The sequence below is a fragment of the Rhinopithecus bieti genome, unplaced genomic scaffold, assembly GCF_001698545.2.
Source record: "Rhinopithecus bieti isolate Rb0 unplaced genomic scaffold, ASM169854v2 scaffold_2294, whole genome shotgun sequence".
Classification (NCBI taxonomy): domain Eukaryota; kingdom Metazoa; phylum Chordata; class Mammalia; order Primates; family Cercopithecidae; genus Rhinopithecus; species Rhinopithecus bieti.
The window spans coordinates 760,257-779,608 of record NW_016803705.1 but is presented as its reverse complement, the minus strand read 5'-3'; the positions used below and the strand labels follow the sequence as shown (position 1 = coordinate 779,608).

At 43.8% G+C, this 19,352-nt stretch overlaps 1 protein-coding gene across 1 annotated transcript; it reads left to right on the top strand.

The window, feature by feature from the left end:
- The first annotated feature begins 9,010 nt into the window (after nt 1-9,010).
- CCKAR (cholecystokinin A receptor) lies at nt 9,011-18,131 on the top strand. The gene is made up of 5 exons (XM_017851850.1): nt 9,011-9,314; nt 9,986-10,237; nt 13,548-13,809; nt 16,155-16,282; nt 17,273-18,131. Exons 1-5 carry the CDS (start codon nt 9,203-9,205, stop codon nt 17,803-17,805), a joined length of 1,287 nt encoding a protein of 428 aa, XP_017707339.1. The 5' UTR covers nt 9,011-9,202; the 3' UTR covers nt 17,806-18,131.
- The last annotated feature ends 1,221 nt before the right edge of the window (nt 18,132-19,352 follow it).

The following is a 19,352-nucleotide window of genomic DNA, read 5'->3' as shown; positions in this document are numbered from 1 at the left end:
ATGAGAGACCCTATTACTATGTAAAAAGAGAAGGGAAAGAGTTTCTGCCACACACACACACTGCAGTTTATGACAGTGATTTGCAAATTAAACATCATTCTCAGCTTTTTAGAGCTCATACCAGGTGATGAGAAAAACGTTAAGACCACAATAACTGCCCTATCTGGAATGGTCTTCTCCCAGACTGTCCTGAGACTCTTTGCCTCAGAAAGGCCTTCCTAATGACCCATCACTGTCTATCCCCAAACCTGCTTTGTTTCCCTTCATAGCCCTTTACACTCTGACATAAAACTCTATTCAGTTATTTGTTTATTGCATGTGCCTCACAGAATGAGAGCTCGGTAAAGGAAGGGAATTTGTTTTGTTCACCACTGTGAACAGCACCTGCCCCAGTTCCTGCTACAGAGCAGATGTTCAATAAATATTTGTTGATGGTATAAAGAAATGAGCAAAGCACAGAATTCCTAAAAGATGCTCTGGCTTACCTTAGGTTTTGGTAAAGAAGAAATACAACTAGTAAACAAAGGTGGGAAATAGTGAGCATCTTTGATCATAAAAGACCTGCACATTGGCCTTGCACGGTGGCTCACGCCTATAATCCCAGCACTTTGGGAGGTCAAGGCGGGCAGATCACATGAGGTCAGGAGTTCAAGACCAGTCTGGCCAAGATGGCGAAACCCTGTCTCTACTAAAAATACCAAAAAAAAATTAGCTGAGCATGGTGGTGCACGCCTGTAGTTCCAGCTACTCTGGAGGCTGAGGCCGGAAAATCACTTGAACTCGGGAGGCAGAGGTTGCAGTGAGCCGAGATCATGCCACTGCATTCTAGCCTAGTGATAGCAAGACTCCGTCTCAAAAACAACAACAACAACAACAACAAAAATTAACCAGACGTGATGGTGGGTGCCTATAATTCCCACTATTCGGGAGGCTGAGGCAGGACAATCACTTGAACCTGGGAGGTGGAGGTTGCAGTGAGCCGAGATCCTGCCACTGCACTCCAGCCTGGGTGACAGAGCAGGACTCTGTCTCAAAAAAAAAAAAAAAGGACCTGTGCAAATTAAAGCAATCATGAGTACCTTTTTCAATTATTAACAAAATGAAAATGTTAAATTTGGATATAAGTGTTAAAATGTCCAGTGCTGACGAGAGTATAATAAACTAGCCAGGTACAGTGGCTCATGCCTGTAATCCCAGCTATTAGGGAGGCTCAGGCAGGAGGATCACTTGAGGCCACGAGTTTGAGACCAGTCTTCAAAACCCTGTCTCCAAAAACATTTTTTAAAAGTCGCCAGGTGCATGCCTGTAATTCTAGCTACTCAGGAGGCTCAGCCAGGAGGAGAACTTGAGACCAGAAGTTTAAGGCTACAGTGAGCTATGAATGCACTACTGCCTTCCAGCCCGGGGAACAGAAGGAGACCTCATCTCTAAAAAAATGAAATAAAGTGGGCCAGGCACAGTGACTCATGCCTGTAATCCCAGCACTTTGGGAGGCCGAGGCAGGTGGATCACTTGAGGTCAGGAGTTCAAGACCAGCCTGACCAACATGGTGAAACCCCATTTCTACTAAAAACACAAAAATTAGCCGGGCATGGTGGCAGATGCCTGCAGTCCCAGCTACTCAGGAGGCTGAGGCAGGAGAATCTCTTGAACCTGGGAGGCAGAGGTTGCAGTGAGCCAAGATCACACCACTGCACTCCAGCACTCTAGCTTATATAACAAGGTGAGACTCCGTCTCAAAAAAAAAAAAAAAAAAAAAAAAAAAAAAAAAAAAAAACTATTAAATAGCAGCCTTATAAAATAATATGATTTTTTTGGAAAGCAATTGCCCAGGCCTGCCAGGTGACCAGCTCCAGGGGATCATGCACCTTGCGTGGACAACTTTATGAGGTTACATTTGCATTGCATTCAGTGTGAATGCTGTGATTGTGCTGATGGCAGCCCTGAAGTTACCAATGTACATCAAATGTCACAAAAACATGTGTGCATGTGTTCACTTATGAAAATAAAAAGCTAACAATAAAACCTAAATATCGGCCGGGCGCAGTGGCTCATGCCTGTAATCCCAGCACTTTGGGAGGCCAAGGCAAATGGATCACGAGGTCAGGAGATCAAGACCATCCTGGCCAACATGGTGAAACCCCATCTCTACTAAAAATACAAAAATTAGCTGGGTATGGTGGCACGAACCTGTAGTCCCAGTTACTCAGGAGGCCGAGGCAGGAGAATCGCTTGAACCTGGGAGGCAGAAGTTGCAGTGAGCTGAGATGGCACCACTACACTCCAGCTTGGGTGACATAGTGAGACTCTGTCTCAAAAAAAAAAAAAACCAAAAAGCAAATAAAAAACCATAATCATGGAATAATGTTAAGTGAAGAAAAGACATATGCAAAATAAATATACAAAATAGGATGTATATAAAATGTTTTTTAAAATTCTCCAGATAATGGGGTTATAGATGTTTTACCTTCTTGTCTATCTAAATATTTTTTTAAAATACGTTTTCCATTATGCTGCAAAACCGTATTTCTCATTTTGAGAGAAATTTTATCTTAAAATTACATTTTCAAAAGTGGTAAGTAGAATAATTATGGTATATAGAGTATTATACCAATTATCTCTTTTTTAAAGAATGTATGTAGAGGAAAAGGCTGAATGGATAACCACCAAACCATTAACAAAGGTTATCTTGAGACAGTGGTATCAGGGTTGGTTTTAATGTTCCTATGAATATATTTTTTGCTTGTTATTATCATTTATTGAGCCCCTATGACATGCAAAGTGCTCTCCTGGGTGCTTTACACACATTGTGACAAGTAAGGTCCCAACAGCCTCTGAGGTGTGCATTATCGCTGCGAATCCATTTTACAGGTGAGGAAATGGAGACTCAGAGAGGCAAAGCTGCTTGCCCAAAGCCCATCTCCAGTTTGCTAAGTGACATCTTCAAGCAGACACAATACACTGGCTTTCCTCTGTTCAAGCAGAAGGGATCTATTCATCAGCAAAGGTCCACTGTGCTTTTTCCAAGGAGGGCAGCCTTGGGGGAAGAACTTGAGAGGGTGGTTGCAAGCTGCCTTCTGCGGGCACCAGGGATGTGCGAGAGCCTCAGAGCACGAACTCTTCCCACAGTAGCCCAGCTCGGCCAGCGTGCAATGAGGAAGAGAAGTCCCGGTCAGCCAGTGGCAGAAGGCTGAGAAGGCCAGAGGGAGGAAAATAGAAAAACCCTAGCAAACGGCACTCTGAGTGAGTCTGGGACTACAGTGAGGAATGAGGAATTCAGGGAATGACAATCTGAGCAGCAGAGTGTAGGGAGAAACGGCAGAGGCAAGAAGATTTTAAGAAATGTCAGGCTGCCCTATGAATTGAGTCTCCCAGAATATGAAATTGCCTGTTCACTACCTCTGAGTGTCTGAGTTTCTCTGAAAGTGGCACCACATTGAGAATGAATCATGCAGGGCCCCCAAATGTATTTGTGTTATATTTATACCGATCTATTTTCTTTATTATTTATTTGTTTATTTGAGACAGAGGTTTCACTCTTTTTTTTTTTTTTTTTTTTTTTTTCTTTTTGGACGCACCAGGTCCATGGAGGCATTTTATTTGTCAATGATATATGTAATTAATCCCTAGAAAAAGAATCCCAGTATTTTCCCTCCTTGTGTTTTTTCTTGCCTTCTTCATGTCCATCGATGCCAGCTAGGTTTCTTACAAGAAACCAAAGGCTGGCGCGGATGGAGCAGGCTTTTCTGGCCATTTTCTAGATCTCTGAGTTGCACATGCACATCAAATCTGGGGCTGATCACTCCACACTTGTTTAGCCTGCCATGCTTCATCATCACAGTGAGAAACTGGACGATGACTTTGGAGCACGGCCTAATAAGCACCTGGTGTTTGCCTCTCTTTTCGGCATTGTTGATGCTCTTGAGAGCATCAGCCAGGACATTCATGCGCACTGTTGTGGCTTAGATTGCAGGATTGCGCCCATGGCAGACGGATGAAATTGGAGCTCTCCTGGAGTTTCACTCTTGTTGCCAGACTGGAGTGCAATGGCGCCATCTTGGCTCACCGCAACTTTTGCCTCCGGGGTGCAAACGATTCTCCTGCCTCAGCCTCTCAAGTAGCTGGGATTACAGGCATGCACTACCACACCCGACTAATGTTGTATTTTTAGTAGAGACAGGGTTTCTCCATGTTGGTCAGGCCGGTCTCCAACACCCGACTTCAGGTGATCCACCCGCCTCGGCCTCCCAAAGTGCTGGGATTACAGGTGTGAGCCACTGCACCCAGCCTATATTTTTCTTTATTTTTTAAAAATGTGCAATAAGCGTATGATTAATGTCATAATGGGGTGGGGGAATCCATATAAATCCTTTAGGTGTTTTAGAAGAATTGTTTCTTAACACAGAGAATAGCTTGGAGAACAGTTAATAGTTTTATCAACCAGGAACCCATGGAGATTGCTCATGTCTTTTCCTTCCAGGGCAGGGTTTGACAGAGAAGAGAGTCCCCAGTACTGAAAGGGTTTTGTGAACTGCAGGAGGCACTTAGGCTTATGCCCTGTGTGTCTGTGTGTGTCTCAGAAAGAGGAGAGGCATGTATGCCATTCCAATTCAATTTAGTCCATTTGTATCAATTCACCTGGCACTGTGCCTAATCACATGTTAGGTCTCCAAGGTGAAAAGGCATTTCCACTTTGCCCAGGTTACTCATCTTCTGTGTCCCACAGAGGACAGCAATTTCATGAGGACAGAAATTCCATCCACTTGGCTCACAAAATCCCTAGCACCAAAATACAGCACCTGGCACGTATGAGACGCTCACTATCACGTATGTTGAAGAATGAAACAAGGGCTGACACTCTGGAAATGCATCAGCTTTTCCCTTGAAAGCACATTGGAATCTTTCATTGCAATTCTCTTTTGTTAGTTGAACTCTTAGGTAATACGAGGTTTTAGTCTGTTTTCATGCTGCTAATAAAGACATACCCAAGTCTGGGTAATTTAAAAAGGAAAGAGGTTTAATGGACTCACAGTTCCACATGGCGGGGGAGACCTCACAATCATGGTGCAAGGCGAATGAGGAGCAAAGTCACACCTTACATGGTGGCAGGCAAGAGAGCATGTGCAAGGGAACTCCCCTTTATAAAAACATCAGCTCTCATGAGACTTACTCACTATCACAAGAACAGCAAGGGAAAGACCCATTCTCATGATTCAATTATCTCCCATCCAGTCCCTCCCACCACATGTGGGAATTATGGGAGCTACAATTCAAGATGAGATTTGGGTGGGGACACACCCAAACCATATCACATGGGCTCACAAATTCAAAGTAAAAAATCCAGAGATGGCCAGAAAAGGAATCAATGTAATAGAATTATCAATGGGTGTAATAAGCAATGAAATATTGGCTCCTCTAATTTTTGCTATTTATTCATTCATATTTACCAAGCACACACTATATGCCAGATATTGTGCTAGGGTATGGAAGATATTAATACAAGCCCTTAATCTGGCCATGATAATGGGATAAATAGAGCATCCCTAGAATTAATCTTACCCATTAATAATAACAGATAGTATCCAGCACTATGTTCCAGGCATTGTTCTGAGTTGTCTCCATGTATTGTTTTATTTATAGTAACATTATTTTATCTCTATTTTACAGACGAGCAAGCTGAGATTCAGAAAGGTTAAGTAATTTCTTTGTTCATGCTTCCCAACCAGCCAGGGATGAAGATCAGGCTTCAACTTCTGCCTTCTGATAGCTCCCCTCACCCTCTTAACAGTTCCCAGGGAGTTTTCCCACAAGTGATCCTGAGATCACAGGTCTCCAAATCCCCAGGGATGCTGGATAAAAATGCAGATTTCCAGGCTCAGGGCTGAGGAATCAGAATCTCCAGGAGGAAAGTCTGGAAATCACCACTAATCCAGGTGATTCAGTTATGCAGTAAAGTTTGTACAAAATAGAACTCAAATATGCTGCCATCCCCCCAACGTGAGTTCACAAAATCGCTAGCATCGACCACATCTCCCACTCCCACTTCCTACCAAACAATGAGCAGGAGGAAGAAACAGAATAGGAAGAAGGGAAAGGGAAGGGAAGGGAAAGGAGGAACTTGCCCCAAATTGGGCTCCATTTTGGTTTAGGGCAGATCGATGCTCAGCCCTCTGCTCTTCTGGTTCTTGGACTTACAGAACTACTGTCCCCCCAGCTTTAGAAGCAGCTGCTGATGGGCCTGACAAGCCTCAGCAGGAGGCACCCTGAATGGCTGGTGACATCTGCCCAGCTGGAGCAGCTGAAGCAGCAGCCGAAACCCTAGATGCTCATCCCTTCTCACGTCAGAACACAGCTGCTCTGGGTCATCGCCCAGTGAGCAGGGTCCATCATCTGTAGTCAGGGAGGATTCAGCCAAAAGGACTCATGGAAGGAAGGGGGAGTAGAGACGACAGCCCTGGCTCCAAACAGGCTACGTGATGCTAGAATGGGGATGCAAAGCTCCATGCCATGGGAAGTGGTGTGAGGATAGGGTCTGCAAGGCCCTCAAGGGGAAATCCACCACTGGTTCTCACCAGCAAAGCATGTGGCCACTGTGAGCCCCAGCCTTCTCATTTGTAAAAGGAAAATAGCCATTATTGTAGGAAGCTATGAATACTGCTGCCTGTGATTTATTGAACATTTTTTGTATGTCAGACACGGTCTTGAGTCAATCGTTCAATCTTCATAACAAATATCTATTAAATCATTCTGATCCCCATTTGACAGATGGAAATGAGTCTTAGGTTAAGAAACTTGCCCAGGCTGGGTGCAGTGACTCACACTTGTAATCCCAGCACTTTGGGAGGCCGAGGCGGTTGGATCACTTGAGTTCAGGAATTTGAGACCAGACGGCCCAACTTGGTGAAACCCATCTCTACTAAAAATGCAAAAATTAGCTGGGTGTGGTGGTGCACGCCTGTAATTCCAGCTACTTGGGAGGCTGAGTCATGACAATTGCTTGTGACTGGGAGGTAGAGTTTGCAGTGAGCCTAGATCATGCCACTGCACTCCAGCCTGGGCAACAGAGCAAGACTCTGTCTCAAAAAGAAAGGAAAGGAAAGGGAAGGAAAGGAAAGGAAAGGAAAGGAAAGGAAAGGAAAGGAAAGGAAAGGAAAAAGAGGGAGGGAGGAAAGGAAGGAAGGAAGGGAGGAAGGGGGGGAGAGAGAGAGAGAGAAAGAAAAGAAAAGAAAAGAAAAGAGAGAGAAAGAAACTTGCCCAATATTTCCTAGCAGGTAACCAGTGAAGACAGGATTTGATCCCAAGTCTGTCTGATGCCAAAGCCTGTCCTCCTAATAACATCCACAGCTTCTCTAGTGTCCCTTCCCCTTCTTGTTTCTGTGACTAAATGCCCTGAACCATGTGGTCTTCATGGTTTCAAGGAAAAGAGGCATCACTGTCTTTCCAGCCCCACATTGACAGTAAAAATGCATTAGTTCCTCTGTGTCTGGCAGAGACTCAGCAAGATGTAGCATGCAACCAGCGGAAGCGCTGTCAGTACACAAGGAGCCCCATGGGTATCTAGCAAACAGACCAAGTCTCAGCACGGCCAAGTAGCACGTCAGAAACGTTCGTCTGCTTTCCAAAGGGTCTGAACTGAGGAGATAATCTGTGCAATGGAGGCTGAAGGGCTTTCCAGCACCACAGAGCTTCATGGAACACCCAGGCCCCTGAGTTGGTCCCCCACTCTGATCTCATGTCCTGCTGTTTGCCCCTCACTCACTCCTGCTTCTATCTATTTGTACCTCAATGGGGCCACCCTCATTCCCACCTCAGGGCCTTTGCACTTGCTGTTACCTCTGCTAAAAATACTCCTCCTTTTGCCTTGGAGAAGCTGTCCCTGGATCTTCACAAGACTTTGTCCTTCTTGTGGTTCAGGTCTCAGATCACAGTCCCCTCCTTGAGAGACCTCTCCTGACTACTCCTTCTAAATTAGCAGCCCCAGGCCAGGTGCAGTGGCTCACAACTGTAATCCCAACACTGGGAGGCCAAGGCAGGAGGATTGCTTGAGCTCAGGAGCTTGAGACCAGCCTGGGCAACATAGCGAGACCTCCTCTCTTCTAAAACTAAAAAAATCAACTAGGCTTAGTGGTGTGTGCCTGTAGTCCCAGCTACTCAGGAGGCTTGCTTGAGCCAGGGAGATGAAGGCTGCAGTGAGCCATGATCGCACCACTCCACTGCAGCCTGTGGGACAGAGCAAGACCCTGTCCCCGCCCCCCAAAAAATCAGCCCCTAATCTGTTTGTATACATCATGTCTCCCTGCTTTACTTCCTTCGTAGTACTTACTACCTGAAATAATTCTGTTCATTATTTGCTGACATGATAGAAAAGTGCCTGGCAAATGATTGACTCTCAATGAAGATGTGCTGAACACAAGACTTCATGAATGATGAGGAAATCTTACTAACATCTTTTGTAATAAGGACCCAGGTACCTATGTTCAAAAGTACCTCAATCCTTCTAGTTAACAAGGGCAGAGACCACGAGAAACAACACTGTGTTTAGTAGCAACTTAACAACCAGCCAGCAGTTCTATCCACAGACACACACCACCGGGCATGGTTCCAAAACTAAAAAGGCACTAATTGCTTTTCTATAAGGAGGTAGAACACAGTCCCTCCGTGTTCTTTAGGCCTGATGGTCTGCATTATCGGATCTGTTACCGTGTTAATTGTTCCCGTCTCATACAGCCAGTTTGGGCTTTCTTCTGCATATGTCTGGGATGGTGACCGGTTCCTATATAGAGGAGTACTGGGGAAGCCTGTGTGTGTGTGTGTGTGTGTCTGTGCATGTGTACACATGTGTGTATAAAAGCAGCCACACTCTGAGAATGGTTAATGGGCAGCCAGGCTGTCTGTGCTCAGGGCCCTAAGACTGGCCCAGGAAAGGGCCAGGGGGGTGGGGGGTGAAGGTGGAGCAGGCTTCACTTGCGCTCACTGCCTTTTCCACAACAGGAGTGCAAATGCTTGCCCAGCTGGAGTGAGTGTGGTGAACTCAAGTCGCCTTTAGGAATGGCTGAAAAAGCCCACACACACCTGGAAATCACTCCCTCCCTGCTCCTCCCCGGCAGGTTGCATTTGGGAGACGCTTCAGTCATTAGAGAAATGAGCCGGGAGTGAGCAATTCACCAGCTCTCCAGCACTTGGTGGAAAGCAGCAGGCGAGGATGGATGTGGTTGACAGCCTTCTTGTGAATGGAAGCAACATCACTCCTCCCTGCGAACTCGGGCTCGAAAATGAGACGCTTTTCTGCTTGGATCAGCCTCGTCCCTCCAAAGGTAAGTGTCGGAAGCTGTTATTTTAATCCAGGAAACTACTGAGTTGTGGGAGAAATCAGCAAAGGCAAGGCTGATAAAAAAATATACATAACCAAGTCATTGTGAGACAAGGCTGGATAAAGTCATATGTTCAGAAGTTTGCAGAAGAGATTAAAAAGCAGAATAGAGTCCAATATTCTTATTGTCTCCCATGGGAGAGTTGGGCATTCATGAATAGGACTTGAGGGAACAAAAGCAGGGGAGGAAAAGCTGAGTGAAGCAAGAGAGAGTACAAGTGTCAAAGCCTGAACTTACAAGCACAGCAGAAAAGGTGTTGTCACCATGCAGCCGTTTTCTTTTCTTGGGGGAAACCAGCATGAAGTGGTTACAGTGAAATCATGCTTAGCAGCCAGGAAAGAAAGTGATCACTATTCACTTGAGGAGCTTTGTTCTTAAGAAAAAGTGGTTCCCTGAGTGATCCTTTAACAAACCAACCTTCTAAAAACAAAATAATTCAGTCTCTGCTTTCCTCAGTTTGTTCCTGCAAAATGTTGTCGGGACAGGAATGGTGGGTCCAGTGATGTACACCCCGGTAAGGGGGGAAATCGGCAGGAAATCACCCTTGGCTTCGGGCTTAGCATTCTGTTCTCATCACCTCCATCCCTCCCTCTTGCTCCTATTACTGTCTGCAGAGTGGCAGCCAGCGGTGCAGATTCTCTTGTACTCCTTGATATTCCTGCTCAGCGTGCTGGGAAACACGCTGGTCATCACCGTGCTGATTCGGAACAAGCGGATGCGGACGGTCACCAACATCTTCCTCCTCTCCCTGGCTGTCAGCGACCTCATGCTCTGCCTCTTCTGCATGCCGTTCAACCTCATCCCTAATCTGCTCAAGGATTTCATCTTCGGGAGCGCTGTCTGCAAGACCACCACCTACTTCATGGGTAAGTTGCTGCTGGTGACTCTTTCTGGAGCTTGCCCCAGACCCCACTCAGCCCCAGACCTTCCCAAACCTCTGACAATCACAGCAGAAGAGCTCTGCTGAGGGCTGAATCACAGAACATTAGGCTGTGCACGGCTGTGTGCAAGGACATTGGTGCTGACTTGACGGTCATCCTTATACGTTCCCCGTAAGTCGGTCCCCATCATCCATGTTGGAGGTCTGTTTCCAAGAGTGAAATAAATTGATAGGAAAACACAGGGGCAGTTAATTTTGCTTGATTCTATTTGAAGGGAAGAGGGACTTGCTTCCTTATGTTTGAAGTCAAAAGTGACTTTAAGCTGCTCTATCCCTTTCAGGAAGCTGTTGACTGTGTCCTGAGCTATACCCAACTTGAGTCCTGGCTTCTAGGGAGGGTAAGGATTATGGAGGAGGGTTCTTTGCCATTGTTCCTCTTTTTTTCTTAGGGAACAGGGGCTATTTGAAAACCAGTTCTATCACAGTTCCAGATTCTCTTGTCAGGATTCACTTCTCAGCCTGTTCTCCCCAAAGCTGGGACCATCTCTGGCAGAGAGAGAGAGAGAGGTCTCTGCCCCTAGATGAGGAGTTGAATTTGCTCCTGGGGGCTGTGGGGTCGCTAAACTGACCCTGATTGGCTGAGATATGTAGCTGTTTCCCTATGCCAAACAAAAATGATGATAATGAAAATCATAAGAGCTAAATTTTTTGTGCTTTTATGCACCCCATGTGGTACTAAGTGCTTTGACTTCCATGATCTTACCTTATCTCCCAACCACCCTATGAAGTAAATGCAATGATTCTTCCTTGTCTCACTAAGGAAGAAACAGAGGCACAGAGAGGTTTATAATGTGCCTAAAGCCACACAGATGGTAAGCAACGGAGCTGAGATTTGAGTCCAGATTAGTAGCCACACAGTGGAGAGCATACTACCTCCGTTTGCCAACTGCTGTGGTTCTCCTGGAGTTGAACAAAAACACATTTCTTGGTCCTCTCTGGGTGCCAGATTGCCTAGTCCCTTGCCTTTTCTGAGAATTAGTTGGGAGAGGGGCAGAGGTGGGAAATAAGTAGGGAGTTATTTTTGTTCTGACCCAAGCCTTGAAGAATATGCAGAAGTGAGTTGGGCTAGGGTAGTCTTCAATGACCGGAAAGCTTTAAAAGTCTTTGTTTTTCCCAGTTGAGGAAGTGGGATTCCGCACTGACAAAATGATGATGAATTTCTGACCCTCGTGCCACCAAAAACCAAGAATGTGTCAATCCGTGTCCAAGTCCTCTGGGAAAAAAAAAAGACGAAACTTACAAAGGAAAAAGATCATTGTTAAATAATGAAGCAATAATAATAACTAGTGCTGTAGACGTCCGAGGCCCATCCATATATATCTTATGGTAATGCTGTTTGGGAACCTTAACCAGAGAATGTGAACCAAGGTTTAAAACGAGTGTTTTCATGGTGGCAAAACACTCTGAGTGCCACAGAGTTGTTCAGTTTGAAATGTTTAATTTTATGTTATGTAAATTTCAACAGCAGAAAAACAATTTTATTGGCCAAAAGAAAAGCAACATCATTCTGAAAGTATTTGCAATACCATAATAATTTTGTTGGATTTTTAATTCCAATAATTTAGGTTCTTCTCTTAATTTTGCAGTCTCCTCAATACTAATAATTAACATTGATTAGCTCCTAATTTGTAGCAAAAAGAAAAAGAATGCTTGCCTGCCAGTGAGTTTATAGTTACTGAGGATCCATTACACAGAACTGACTCTTAGAGAGTTTTGGGCTATACTCTCGACTCTAAATGTCATCAACTCTTTAGGGTAAAATCCAGTAAAACACAGCAAATCCTATCCTCAGAACATAAGTTTTTAGTTAATGGTTTGGGGATCATAGACTTCTTTAAGACTCTAAGGAAAGCTAGAGCTAGGCTCCCCAGAAAATGACATTTTGGGTATAGTTTCAGAGAATTAGTTTATACCCATAAGAATAATGAGAAGCTAAGGACCTCAGTTTCAGGACCTCTGCTCCCAAATTTATATTAATTCTGAGGTTTAAGAAATCTTGGTAAGAGATATTCAGAAGAATTGACAGAATTTATAGCAGAAGGACTCTCCAGGGAATTTTAAGGGAATAATAGGACATTTTAATAAGTATGCATATACAAATACAAAATAATGGAAATTCAGCTTTTGGACAATGCTGAAGCACATATTTTATTTATTTTTTATTTTAATTTTATTTTTTCCATAGGCCATCTAAGACCAAGAAGTACATGATTTATTTTATTTTATTTTTGAGACAGAGTGCCTCTCTGTCACCCAGGCTGAGATGCCATGGTGCGATCTCAGCTCACTGCAACCTTGGCCTCCCAGGTTCCAGCGATTCTTCTGCCTCAGCCTTCCAAGTACCTGGGATTACAGGCACATGCAGCCATGCCTGGCTAATTTTTGTACTTTTAGTAGAGACAGGGTTTCACCATGTTGGCCAGGCTGGTCTCAAACTCTTGATCTCAAGTGAGCTGCCTGCCTCGGACTCCCAAAGTGCTGGTATTACCAGCATGAGCCACCACACCCAGAAAAGAAATACATTATTTTAAATGAGGTGTGTTTGATATCTTTCTCACTGTAATGGTGATGCTTGCTCATTCTACAAAATACAGAAAACAAAACAACGAGACAGGAGACTTTATAGTCCCCCACCCAGAGAAACCTTTAGTTACCATATGGGGCATTTTCGCTTGTCTTTTTACTACTTACTTTTTTCAATGAGCTGCATTTTGAAATATAGATTGTTTCACTATTAAGAACAGTATGTACTCAAAATTTTTAGAAAAAGCCTTCATGCCTCCAGCTCAGGTCACAATGACCTTTCAGGGTCACAGAACCCTTGAGAATCTTGGGTTTTTAAAGTCAACTTAACTATGCAGACCATACTCAAAATTAGAGCTTTTCTTCAGATTTTAGAGAAACCTCTTCTGTGGGGGCAAGAACAAATTTCATCCCCTTGGTTATTAATTAATGAGCCTAAACAGGTGTTAGGTGATAATCAAAGCTCAATAAACTTATTAAAAATTGGCAATGAGATGTATTTACAAATCCATTTCTTTAACTGCCTTAAACCCTTTCTGGAACAAAGCTGAGAATAAATCGTCTTTTAAAAATATACATACACAATATTTCTTTACCTTCTAAGAGTTTTCCTTTGATATCAAACCTGTGCGGATCAGATATATTCAAGCTAATGTGCAAATAAACTTTGGATTTCAGAGTCAACATAACCGGCTTCTTTGTTCCTTTCCCAGGCACCTCTGTGAGTGTATCTACCTTTAATCTGGTAGCCATATCTCTAGAGAGATATGGTGCGATTTGCAAACCTTTACAGTCCCGGGTCTGGCAAACAAAATCCCACGCTTTGAAGGTGATTGCTGCTACCTGGTGCCTTTCCTTTACCATCATGACTCCGTACCCCATTTATAGCAACTTGGTGCCTTTTACCAAAAATAACAACCAGACCGCGAATATGTGCCGCTTTCTACTGCCAAATGATGTTATGCAGCAGTCCTGGTAAGGTTGCATTGTTTATTTTTAAAAATACAGCTTGATGTAATTTTGCAATATTATGAAAAACTGAGATGCCTTGTCCAGAGTGGTTGGGGGATCAGTTTCCTGGAGACTTTTTGAGGAATTCATTCTAGCCTTGTTCTAGGATAATCACGATAGCAAACACTTAGCTGGGGAGCCCTGTTATAAATGCCATGAGTATGTTAATTCAATCAATCCTTTGAAAAAACTCTAAGATAGGTATTACTGTTACTGTGCCCATTTTGCAGTTGAGGAAACTGAGACTTGGAAAGCTTAAGTTTCCCAATTCACAAACCTAAGGAAGAGGCAGAGCCTCTGTGTTCACCATTATGTAGTATGCTTTTAAATGCTGTAGTGGAGGGTTAAGCTAGATTAATTGTAGAGCTATGATTTTTTTTTTTTTTTTTTTTTTTTTTGGAGATGGGTTATGCTCTTGTTGCCCAGGCTGGAGTGCAATGGTGTGATCTTGGCTCACCACAGCCTCTGCCTCCCGGGTTCAAGCAATTCTCCTGCCTCAGCCTCCAGAGTAGCTGGGATTACAGGCATGCACCACTATGTATGCCCGGCTAATTTTTTTTTTATTTTTAGTAGAGACAGGGTTTCTCCATGTTGGTCAGGCTGGTCTCGAACTCCTGACCTCGGGTTATCCACCCGCCTTGACCTCCCAAGTACTGGGATTACAGGCGTGAGCCACCGCGCCTAGCCTTCTTTTATTTAATAAAATTTTTACTTTAAAATAGAGATTGGGTCTCACTATATTGCCTAGGCTGGTCTTGAATTCTTAGGCTCAAGTGATCCTCCCGCCTTGGCCTCCCAAAAAGCTGGAATTACAGGCATGAGCTACTGCACCTGGCAATGATTTTCTAAAGAATTAAGACAGAGCAGGGAATGAGTCCCAAATCCCACATGGTTTTTCTTAGAGTTGCAACAGCTCCAGTACTTACCCAGAGCATTTCACCAGAAATAAAAAGGCAAGATTGTAATACTGGTTCCTTAGCTTACTAACTGGGGACCTTGGGCAAGTTTACATAAGCTCTCTGAACGTCAGGTTCCTTATCTCTATAAGGAGTTTAAAATGTGGATATTTAAAAAATCTCCCTCATTGGGTGGCTGTAAGATACAAAGGAGAATGTGTGCATAAAAATATCATGATAAAAAAAGGCTACACAAATTGCAGGGTATTATATTTACCAATTCCAAGGACGTTTTAGAAGCAGGGAACTAGACATTGAGTAACAGCCCCAAACTGAGATCATCTCTGCTTTTTTTTTGCTTTCCTCCTTTCATTTCAACCAAGTAGCACACACACAAAGGAATTACGTTGCAAATGAGAGGAATATTTCCAAGGCTTGAAAAGGAATCTTATCAAAACATGTCAAATTGAAATGAGAAATGGCCCAGCCACCATGAGCCTCTGACAATTTTATGGCCTAATCGTGTAACCTCACACATGCCAGATTGCAGAAGTGATTTAGGGGCCAGACTCATAAAGAAGGAGGCTGTGATTCCTCAGGAATCAATGTTTAGAGAAAGCATAGCTCTACCCAGCCAGGCACTAGAATGATGATGCCACTGTGCCAGCCTCACGGGGTCATGGAGAATGGACACCCATGTAAATGTTTGAGCTGCTTACGGGTCAGAAACAGCCAGAATGGCATGTTTTGTAAGACTCAGAAGGTTTTCCATTGTCTCTGCCTAAGCACTTGATTACTCTGTTGTTTGGCAAATGGTATACTGTGATGCTTAAAAAGCATACCTTCTAGGTTCTGGAATCATATTTTGGGGATTCAAATTCTACCTCTGCTACCAGCTGTGTGACTTTGGACAAATTATTTAAGCTCTTTAAGTCTCAGTTTCCTCCTCTCTACTATAGGTATTAAGACAATAGCACCTACCTCAATGGTTATTATGAGAGTTAAATGTAATGATGTGTGTAAAATGCTTCGCCTATATGTAGCACATAGAAATCCTCGATGTATGTAATTTTTAAAGGTTTTTAAAACAGCTTTATTGAAATGCTATTCACATACTCTCATTTTTTAAAGCTTACATTCTTTTTAATACATAGACTTCTTTCAAGCACAGAATTACACCAAACTTTTCCAATTAAACTAGTCCTTCATCAGAGACTTCATCTAAAAAAAGAAAAGAAGTAAACAACGTATAATGACTGAATCGCCAGACATGAAGTTGCCAAGGATATTAAATACTAGTAATTAATGCGTTTGCTCAGGCCAGTAAAATAAACATAAACCCTATTCATTCCTTCCCATTTGAGTTTGAAGGCCTAAAGTTGCTGGTTATTGGATTTCTTCTGATTTCATTAGGCACACGTTCCTGTTACTCATCCTCTTTCTTATTCCTGGAATTGTGATGATGGTGGCATATGGATTAATCTCTTTGGAACTCTACCAGGGAATAAAATTTGAGGCTAGCCAGAAGAAATCTGCTAAAGGTAACTATCTTGTAGCTGTGCGTTTATGCCAAATGAGCACAAAAGCTTGTTTTCTATCATTTAAATAGAAATACCCGAGTTTATGTAAAGTTTGTTGGAAAATGTTTAAAGTATTCTTATGAGACTCTGTGTCAAGAAGCATAGTCATGAGGCCCAGTGTCTCCATTTTCTCATCTGTAGAATGGGGAAATCATTCCTTTCAAAAGCGTTCTGAGTGGAATAAAGTAACACACACATAACCCAATAACAAGCCGAGGCCTCTTCTGTGCCAGAAGTTCTGTAGTGCTGTATTCAAACAGTGCCCCTTCCGCAACCAAAGCTACTTGTAATTCCAGCCTCTTTTGTGTCTCTCCAAAGGCACTGGAAGGGATTTGATTCTTAACCCACAGCCGGCTTTTTGTTGTCTCCTTCTCCTCATCCTCTCTCCTCCTTTTTATTCTCACCCTGCAGTGGCCTCAAAGCCTCGCTCCTTCTCCATTCATTACAATCCACTGTCCATGAAAACTGACCTCGACACCCTTGTTGACATAGCTTTTCCCTTCTCACTCCATGCCCTAACTCAGCTCTCTACTGCGTAGATAACTGAGTCTCTCTAGCTTCTTTGGTTTTCATGGGTTTTTTTCTTCTTATCCAAATTCCTCATAATAAAAGCAATCTGGAATCTTACCCAGCAAGCCCGAAGCTTCCCTCTGGGGAGCTAATGAAGGGAAGGAGAAGAGTGTGAATATTCATTCTTTAATAATTTTTTTCTTGTAAGCTACATGCGTAAGATACTGTTTTTATCATATATTTTACTCATTTTAAGCAGCTTTTCATTGAAGGGAAGAACTAGTATAGATCAGTGCTTACCCATGTCAGTGTAAGGCCAGGTTGTCTGCCATTTTTCAGTTTCTTTTTGGTTTGGCCTTCTTCATGGAGGGGAGTGGGGGCTCCATGCCTTCTACCGGGCATGACCCATCCCCAACAATGAGTGGTCTCTTGCCCACCCAGAAAGGAAACCCAGCACCACCAGCAGCGGCAAATATGAGGACAGTGATGGGTGTTACCTGCAGAAGTCCAGGGCCCCGAGGAAGCTGGAGCTCCGGCAGCTGTCCACCGGCGGCAGCAGCAGGGCCCACCGCATCCGGAGCAGCAGCTCCGCGGCCAACCTGATGGCCAAGAAGCGGGTGATCCGCATGCTCATCGTCATCGTGGTCCTCTTCTTCCTGTGCTGGATGCCCATCTTCAGCGCCAACGCCTGGCGGGCCTACGACACCGCCTCTGCGGAGCGCCGCCTCTCAGGGACCCCCATTTCCTTCATCCTCCTCCTGTCCTACACCTCCTCCTGCGTCAACCCCATCATCTACTGCTTCATGAACAAACGCTTCCGCCTCGGCTTCATGGCCACCTTCCCCTGCTGCCCCAATCCTGGTCCTCCAGGGGCGAGGGGAGAGGTGGGGGAGGAGGAGGAAGGCAGGACCATAGGAGCCTCTCTGTCCAGGTTCTCATACAGCCATATGAGTGCCTCGGCGCCACCCCAGTGAGCTGTCCCCTGACCCTCCACTGCAGAAGGAAGGAGGCGAGGAGGCAGAGGAGGAAGAACAGAAGAAGAGATCAGGAAGAGAAGGAAGCAGGGGTGATGGAGAAGGAAGGCTCCATCTCCAGTGGGAACTCTTCAAGGTCTGCTTTTCATCCTTCATCTGGATTCCAGAGTACTGCTTCAGTGGGGCCATGACTTGGTTTCTAGGCAGTTCAAAGCAGGAAATGTTAAGTAACACTCACCATCAGAAAAACCTCAGCAGGCCAGGGACAGGAGTCCACAGGGCTCATACTGCAAATGGAGTTGCTAAGCACATGTTCAAAATGGAGATGTGGGGCCTACTGAGCTTTCAAACTTTCTAGAACATCCAAGGTGGGCTCTCACTCCTCCTGTGACACATTTCCATGCTCTGCTTTTTCTGCTCATGCAGAATTGTGACGGTTGCTCTGCCTGCAGGGAGCCCGTCACCCTCTCATGTATCCGCTGTAGCCTTCCACCACATTGTGACCACAAAGGGAACATGAAGCAAACCCTCTCTGGCCATTTTGTCCTGGGTATGACAGCAACCTGATTTCTTCATCTTGAGGTTGGCCAAGAACATTCAGAGTCATAAGCTAGTTTTCATCAGAATAGCATAAGCAATGTCTGAAAGATGGAATTTTGAACTTATTTCTTTTCTTTCTTATTTTTTTTGAGACTGGATCTGGCTCTGTCACCCAGGCTGAAATGCAGTTGTGCCATCTCAGCTTATTGCAAACTCTGCCTCCTGGGCTCAGATGATCCTCCCACCTCAGCCTCCATAGTAGCTGGGACTACTGGGATTATAGGCATGAGCCACCATGCCCAGCCTTGAATTTAGCATTTTTAAAAAGAAAAGAGTATAAGGCAAATAGCTGGATGGAATTCTATCTTACATTAAGGAATGTTAAGTGGCAGAAGGTGCATGGGAGTATTTTTTCTATTTTAATGATATATGTTACTTAATTTCTCCTTTATGTGGTGATATTAAACCTTACGACTTCTTTGCCTCCACTCAATTTCTCATATTCATCTACACTTCCTTTTTCCCAGAAAAGATCTCCAGGAACAAAGGAGCATTGTAAGTTACATGTACCTGGCCAAAGGTAGAAACACATATAATCAGGCCCAGAATTAAATCTGGCATACTTGGACTCAGTTAACAAATAGCTTTTGAATGTCAGAACTGTCTATGCCTTTAAATGCAATCTATATGCTTGCTGATAATTGGCTAATTTTATGTATATGTGTAAACCAAGCATAAATTATGTCCTTTACATATAAATATACTCTTTGGTGTTCTTTAAAAAAAAAGGGTAGTTATTGGATATAGGAATTCAGCTAGTATTATAATTTTACATTCCTTCATGACCAAGTTTCATGTGAACTTCATTTCTTAGCAGAATTAGTGTTGAAATATCTCTCCTCTGACTTAGAAATCTTAAATAAGATACAAGCTGTACATTCAGATACCAGGAAGTGCATTTCTAGAATAGTATGTATCAGTTCAGTCTACCAACACTTCTTACTTTT

What these genes read in the sequence shown, in the direction of transcription:
- CCKAR (XM_017851850.1), top strand. Translation starts at nt 9,203, where the DNA reads ATGGATGTGGTTGACAGCCTTCTTGTGAATGGAAGCAACATCACTCCT. An exon ending in TCAGCCTCGTCCCTCCAAAG is followed by an intron (nt 9,315 to 9,985) that starts GTAAGTGTCGGA and finishes TACTGTCTGCAG; the next exon opens with AGTGGCAGCCAGCGGTGCAG. An exon ending in GATGTTATGCAGCAGTCCTG is followed by an intron (nt 13,810 to 16,154) that starts GTAAGGTTGCAT and finishes TGATTTCATTAG; the next exon opens with GCACACGTTCCTGTTACTCA.